The sequence below is a fragment of the Etheostoma spectabile genome, chromosome 8, assembly GCF_008692095.1.
Source record: "Etheostoma spectabile isolate EspeVRDwgs_2016 chromosome 8, UIUC_Espe_1.0, whole genome shotgun sequence".
Lineage (NCBI taxonomy): Eukaryota > Metazoa > Chordata > Actinopteri > Perciformes > Percidae > Etheostoma > Etheostoma spectabile.
Window position 1 is genome coordinate 28,668,408 of NC_045740.1, and position 7,573 is coordinate 28,675,980.

General features: G+C 46.5%; 1 protein-coding gene across 1 annotated transcript in view; it reads right to left on the bottom strand.

Moving 5' to 3' along the window:
• Positions 1–320: 320 nt before the first annotated feature.
• Positions 321–7,573, bottom strand: part of tshz3a (teashirt zinc finger homeobox 3a) — a 16,775-nt gene continuing 9,522 nt past the window's right edge. The window contains exon 2 of the mRNA XM_032523888.1: positions 321–4,545. Within this exon, the coding sequence (XP_032379779.1) occupies positions 1,226–4,545 (3,320 nt within the window). The 3' untranslated portion in view covers positions 321–1,225. The remainder of the gene's footprint in view (positions 4,546–7,573) is intronic.

Consider the following 7,573-nt stretch of genomic DNA (forward strand, 5'->3'; position numbering starts at 1 on the left):
GCAGATACAAATGCGGATTTTTTAAGTTCTGCTCAGTGTTTCTGCAGATGTAAGTAGCCTTGCGAGCAATCTGTCAGCTGATTTGTAAATGCATAGTCATCACAATGTGGGACAACAATTTGGGAGGGGTGAGTTTTTCCTCGAAGATGTATCATTTTCCTGCAAGCCAGGTGAAAAAAAATAAATCAGATGACAGCTTGTAAACGACATTTTGGACAATACTGTCAGTTGCTTATTGAAATATTGTTTTTTTCAAATTATTCATAATGCACCCTGATCTACAGACTTCTCTGATTGGTAAACATGAAAGAAAACTAATGTTTTATGCAGCAGTTAATTCAATTTAATCATAGAAGCACAAGGCATTAACATATTTGTATTTTTTTTTAATCAAATAACATTTATAAAACTATTGTGCAAAACAATGTCCTTTTAATCTTCTTCAAAGGCTCTGCACCAGTGGATAGTCATAGTCCTCTTCAATTAGGAAATATAACAATTATGCATAATTTAAACAGCAAAGTTGTAAGCTTATACACTATATATACATTTTTACACAGACCTGGATTTTAAGTGCCCCTTACTCACTGATAAAGAACAAGGCAACTTTTACAATCAGCAAGAAAATCAATAGGCTGTACAGAGAAAACTAGAAAAACAAGCAATGAACTTTTGCTGTTTCGCAGATTCTTTTAAGAAGCTTTCCCAGGCATTTGGCTGTTATAGGTGTTAAAAAAATGACCAGTTTGAAAGAGCATTTTAAAATCTGGACAGGACAGGACTGTACAAATGTAACAGTAACACTTGTTGAACATGCAGTCTACCAGCAAATCAAAACCAAACTCACAAAAATACAAAATAAATACAATAAAGTTAATACATTTCAAGTTATTAGCTGACCTTCTAGTCAAGAGATTCACCATAATCATGAAATAATCTGTCCTCTGTTGTCTCACATTACCGAAGGTGTACATAGAGTGAGAAAGACAACAAAGCGAACAACAAACCAGGCTGAATATCTTTGACCTACAGTATATTTTGATGTGAAATAAATGTCTTTTGAAATACAGAGAAATTAGAAATATCTATAGACTGAATCGATGTAAACACATTGTGCTGACATTTTTAACAGTAGTCCATGCCATCCTTGTGCATTACCACACTTTCAAATATTCTGTTTTGATTTGACACATGTTTTTACAGTATGTCTACTGCTGAGAGTAATTTAGTGTTTCTCTACTTCGCTCACATATAGCAGATGGTCCTCTGGAGACTTCCCATGGCTCTTGCTGAGGTGAAGTTTGATGGCGTGCTTAGTGGCAAATTTACGGACGCAGAGTTGGCAGCGGTACACTGCCCCATTTCCATTGCACTCATCTTGTGATTGTGGAGATAGCAAGGACTCCAGGGGCACTAGCTTCTCTGTGAGAGTGTGGGAGTCCCTGACAGTCTGTTTGGGGGACAGCTTGGCCAGGTCCCTGATTCTGAACCCAAGGTGGGCTTCCAGGTGGCATACATATGCTGCTGGGGTGCGGACCTGCGAGGCACAGTCACTACAGAAGAATATAGGTTGACCGGAGTCCAGGTTCTTGAGGAACTTGGTTCTGCCAGTTCTCCTTAGCTGGTATTTGACGTTAGCCAGCCAGTGGCTGATGGTCGTCATGGAGAGGCCTGTGAAACGAGACACATGCATTCTCTCCTGTGGGCTGAGGTCGTTGATGATGTACTTGCCCTCTGATGTCTGCCTCAGGCTCGATGCAAAGTGGGCCTGCAGGAGGAGTAGGTGCTGGGGGTTCCAGTTAGAGTGACGGCCTTTGCGTTTGTGGCCATGCAGGGACACGTCGTCGTTATCGTGAGTAGAGCCCACAATCTCGGCTTTGTCTGTGACCCGGGGCCGCGAGGGAGCCTTTGGGACATGGTGAGACTGTGTCAGGTTCCTCAGCATGTCTGAGATATCTGACAATGCGTTTTCATGCAGCGGGCTGCTGGATGTGTAGGGAGAGACCACTGCTAGCTTTGCAGGAGTGATAAGGGAGGAGGGGGAGATAGAGGAGGCTGTGGATGAAGGGGTTAGGGGAGCTGAGCCTAAAGACCCTCCTCTATCGCTTTTCCCCTTTGTGAGGTCCATAGGCTGGTCATCACTGGGCTGGCAAAAGCTATTATCAACTACACTTTCCGGCTTTTTGGTCTGTGAGGGAGGAGCGGCCACAGCAGCCCTCTCAGCCATGCTCTGGCTAAGCCTGGAGAGCAGGCTCAGGGGATCTTGGTTTGGCAAGGAGGGCTTGGCTGCTTTCCCCAAATGAATGTTCATTACTGACTGAAGAGCACTTAGAGGGTTGACAAAGGGCTGCTCTGGAGGAGTATGGCCAGTGATAATGGCGGAACTGCATCTCAACGTCGAGGCGAGCTGGGATTTGACTGTTGTCTCTCTCTTGGGCTCTGTTGCCGGGGATGCTCTGTCGCTATGGCTTCCCCTGTCGCTATTGGCTGGGGTGACTGCCCTCCATTCTTGAGGTGAGTCAGCCTCTCCTCCCTTGAGAGATTCTCCAGCCTCACTACTACAGGGAGAGAGGTGGTTCTCCATCTTAGGAGACAATTGCTTTACCCTTTGTTCTACTTTTGCTACTTTCTCAGTCACTTTTTTCACTAGATCCTCCATTGCCTGAAAGTTGTTGCTGGGGAAGGGGGAGGACTGACTTAGAGGTGGGGAAATGAGGGGCTGGTTCTTGGCAAAGGAGGACAATGCTCCATCCTCTCCGTTGAACAAGAACGTCAGAGGGGAATTCTTTTCCATGCTGCCCTGTTGGAGCTTGAGGGCACTGGGGAACTGGTAGGCTGCATGGATACTAGGATAGCCACCCCAGCTTGGATTCCCACTCTGTGCCTTGTTGATGGCTGATGTCACAGTGTTTTCCAGTGATTTAAGAATATCAAAGCCCCCTTTAGGGCTCCCCTTCAGGTCCTCTTCAGTAAGGTAGCTATACTTTGAGATGTCATATTTTTCCTCCTTCTCAGCATCCTCTTCCTTCCCAACTGAAGCAGAAACTTGCTTCTCATTCCCAACAGCCTCTTGTTTAGTGCACTCCTCCTCTACCTCCTCCTTTTTGATTTCTTTAAGAGGAGGAGAGGTAGTCGGGGAAGTTGTCGTAGTTTGAAGAGGTGGAGGAGAGAAGGTGGAGGGTGCGAGTGGGACAGACTGGACCCTCTGTTCAGTAGGTGTGGCAACCCTCCTAGGGTTGGGGGAGGTGGCCTCAGGAAGTGTTTTGATTCTTTTTCCCACAGAGCTGGTCACCCTCAGGAAGTGTCCTGTCACCATCATGTGGGTTCTCAGCTCTTGCAGTGTATTATGGGAACTCCCACACTCCATACACTTGAGGATCTGAAATTTGTTGGATTCAAACTGCCAGGTATAGCTAGCACCGTTCTGGTGGCCGTAGCGGTTATTAGGAGTAGTGTAGGGGCTGGAGGAGGGCTTCAGTGAGTGGTCCCTCAGGTCTGCCTGTGGTGGGTGCTTAACTTTGGGGGTTCCTTCTCTAGAACGTGGTGAGGTAATGAGGTCCAACCCCACGAGTCCCCTTTTCTTAGAAGACATGATTTTGGCTGCCACCGGGGCCATGGGCTCCTTCAGAGGCACTTTCTGGTAGTGTTTGGTCTTGATCATGTGGACACTGAGGTCCTGGAGCGATTCAAAGGAGTGGCCGCAGTACATGCACTTCAAAACTTTCTGGGCATCCTCCTTCCCTTCCATCTCCATCAAGGATCGCTTACGTGGTTTAGACCAGCGCTTCGCGCCGCTACCTGCCCTGTCCTGGTTGTCATCGCGGTAGTGGCCTGTATCATTCATGTGAACTGTCAGCTCCACCAGGGTGTCATACGCAGCACTACAGCCCTTACAGCGGAATTTACTTGCCCCGGTGAAGATTGAACCAAACAGCTTTGGGTTTTGCCTGTGGAGCTGGACCGTACTAAAGAGGCTGGGCTCAGAGTGAGCAGGGTGACGGCTCTGGGGAGGGTGCTGTTGTAGTGTCTTTGCCACTGCAGACTGGTGCCAGTCATAGCTACCGCTGCTACAGCTACTACTGCTACTAGTGCTGTTGCTGCGAGCTGGCTTCTCTGTAGAAGCAGACGCCTGCGCCTGTGGTGGTGTGGAATTAAAGTTAAGGGGTGACCACAAGGGGCCGGTCAGGAAGCTTGAGTAGATAACCTTCATTTGTTCTAAGGTGTCCATGCCTATGGGAGGGGTTTTAGTGCCACCATTCAGAGGTGCTGTGACCAAGTTGCCCTCGGCTTTTCTGGAGGGGCTCTCGAAGTCTGAGAGACGGTCACTTGTCTCACTCACATGTGACTCACTGTCCATCTCTTGTCCCGAGAGCTCCGCGGCACCAGCTGATTCCTGGTCACATGCCTGCTCCTTGGCCGGACTGACACTTTGCTCCACAAACTCATCTTTCATGGGGAGGTCATCCTGAGGGGCTGAGGGCAGATCGTCTGCCTCCGTCTCCCCATCCACCACAGTGTTCTCCGTCAGCTCCTCGGGAGAATAGGCTGGAAGAGAATGGAGACAAAGAGAAAGAAAGAGATGAGTTAAATTGCAGGGAGTGAACACGCTATGTTAGAATAACTGGAGAAAAAAAAGTTTCCCTGCTATGTGTGCCCGAGGACTCCCAGGGATAAATGAGCCATCTGTGTGGGAGCCTTTAAAGCTGAGCTGAGAAATTACAGTCATCCCATTTCACCTCATCAACCGTTGAGGTGTTATTTTCCTCTAGGCGAGCCTGTATTTATATACTACCCCAGCCACACAGAACTTATGCCTCCCCTCTTTTCACTCTTTCTATTGGAGAAAAACAAAAAAGAAATATCTTGGCAAAAACATAATGCGCCATTTTATTTATCTCAGGGCGCAACAGCTTGAAATGAAAACTAAATCTGAAATTAATGAAGCCCAATCTCACTGTGGCATTCTCCTCTGGGGTAATAAATGAGTTGGATCAACCTCCATCTGTCAGTTAATATGTCTGACGCCTCTTCATCTGCCTCTTCTCTGATTACACACACACACACACACACACACACACACACACACACACACACACACACACACACACACACACACACACACACACACACACACACACACACACACACACACACACACACACACACACACACACACACACACACACACTTTCAGGGAAGGGATGTCAGAATTCTGTTTGACATGTGAAATAGACATTCTAAAGTGTCATCTAGACAGAAGTGAGTTCATTAGCTCCTTAATCTGGGGAAAGCAGTCAATACTCTGGGTTCAAGCTGCATTCTTAAAAGCAAATCTCAGCCAGTCTCAGCAGGTGTAGAATTTCAGGCAGACATAATACAAATATATTTCACTAATCATAAAAAAGAAATGAACTAAATAAAGGGAGGGAGAAAATGAGGCAGAGGGAGGAGAAGGATAAAGAGGATGGGGTGAGAAGGAGCGTCAACATGACGCCAATACATAAGCGATCTGTCACTTTGCATGTTGGTGCCCACCGCATGGAGAGAGATGATAAGTGTGTGTGCATGCATTTGTTTGTGTGTACATGTACTGCTGGGCCCTGCACACACAAATACACACAAACTTCTGTGTCCACCCACCTAGAGTAACGACGACTCACCTACTTGTCCCACAGTGTCACCATGACCCCTCCCACATTTTCTGTCCACCTCACTCAAAAAAAAACGCTCAATTTAAGGAAAAACATATAATGTCTGAAAAACAGTAAATAGCCTAGGAACAGGTTTGCGGCCATTTGGACAATATTGTTAACTAAGACAAATGCCCAAGAAAGCTGTAGGTATACGCTTTAATAGTTTCTGTACTCATATAGTCGAGCTTGGGCATGTGGACACACACACACACACACACGCACACACAAACACATGCACACAAACTGTGACTAAATCCTTCATTCCCCCCACCCACCCCATGCACTCACGTCCAGTCTAAACAAAAATGTCATAGCTAAAATAACTCTCATTTCCAGTGCTAACAGCCAATCTCTAGGCAGCCATGCGGCTGGCGCTGGTCTGATTTGGGCCCTGGGGGCACAGTCAGCAGGCAGCCCCACTGAGAGGCCAGCCTAATGGAGACCTGGCAGGTGCAGCCCACTCTCCGTTCTCCCGGAGATTTGGTTTGTCACTGGGTATCCATTACCTGCCATTCTCCGCTGATAGGCCCCGACAGCCCTGATCAAAAGATGTCGTCGGGCCCCAGTCCGCTTGGCAGTCAGTGGCATGTCGTTTGTAAAAAAGGCCAAGCAGGGTGTAAATAAAATGACATGATCACTTCCCCGGCCCCTCATGTTCTGGACACAATTATGATAATGTGGATGTGGAGGGGAGGGAGGGGTCTGGTAGGATGGAGAACGGGTCGAGGAGGTAAATCGCTCACGCTCAGGCAAACACGCAGGGGAGATATCTCACTGCTACCAGCGCTCAAGCGACTGCCCACACCCTCTTTCCTTTACTTTCTCTTCCGCTTCTCCTCTGGAAGGCAATTCGTGTCAGACTCTCATTTGAAAGAGGAAATCCAGCCAGGATGAGGTAGTTAATGTGTTTGTGTCCTGACTAGCTGGTCACGGATGTCAGCTTGCATCAGGCGAGCCTAACACCGCTTGACCAAGTTGTCAGGTCACCTTTCTCTTAGTCCACATATTTCTTCACATTGTCTAGCTATTCCATCAAACTATTACCATATCCAATTTCAAGTCATGTTTTCACATTTGTTAACCTTCTCCCAAGGCTCTCTCTGTGACATAACTTGGCTGTAAATGTTTTACATTTCATACTAATAGAACTGCGACCCTATATGTTACTGTTTATTTGTCATTAAGCCTAAATAGCACATAGAGGGGTAGAGAGGGACCTGCTATATACCTACAGAGTCTAGCCATGCTTCCAGGCAATTTAAAATGCAAAACAAAAACCATTATGTCAGAGCACTATCTGTTAATTTAATCCCCAATGACTGATAATCCATCACACAGGGCGACAACCACATCCAATTATTCTCCCTGGCTTGACTGACAACAGAGGTGATTTATCAAGCTAATAAAAGGTGATGGGAGTATTGCGGCTCCCTTAGAATAAAAAAAAAAGAGGATTATGAATACAACAATACTCTTGGATTGCAGTCTTAAGTAATATCTAAGCATATGGTGTAAGGCCAATGTATGAATGCTCCTATTGTGTGTGTGTGTGTAAATGAGAAAGAGAGAGTGTGCTCATGTTATGATAAAGTGAGCTGATGCCATGTGGGAGAAAGACAAGACTCATTAGGTGCCATGATTGATTCCTTGGGGTGGGGTAGAAGGGTAGGAGATGCACTTTCACACAATCAACATCTCAGTCACGGCTCACACAGAAATAGCGCTAACACATTTCACACAAACCCAAAAGCTTCAGAAAAATAAGTCTCACATGCAGAAACACACACACTTCACTTTAAGATACGCAACGTCAACTACACCCCCACGTAATTATAAATAAAGCTAGTCAGTCGGTTGTGACACACACAAGCCCCAGCCCC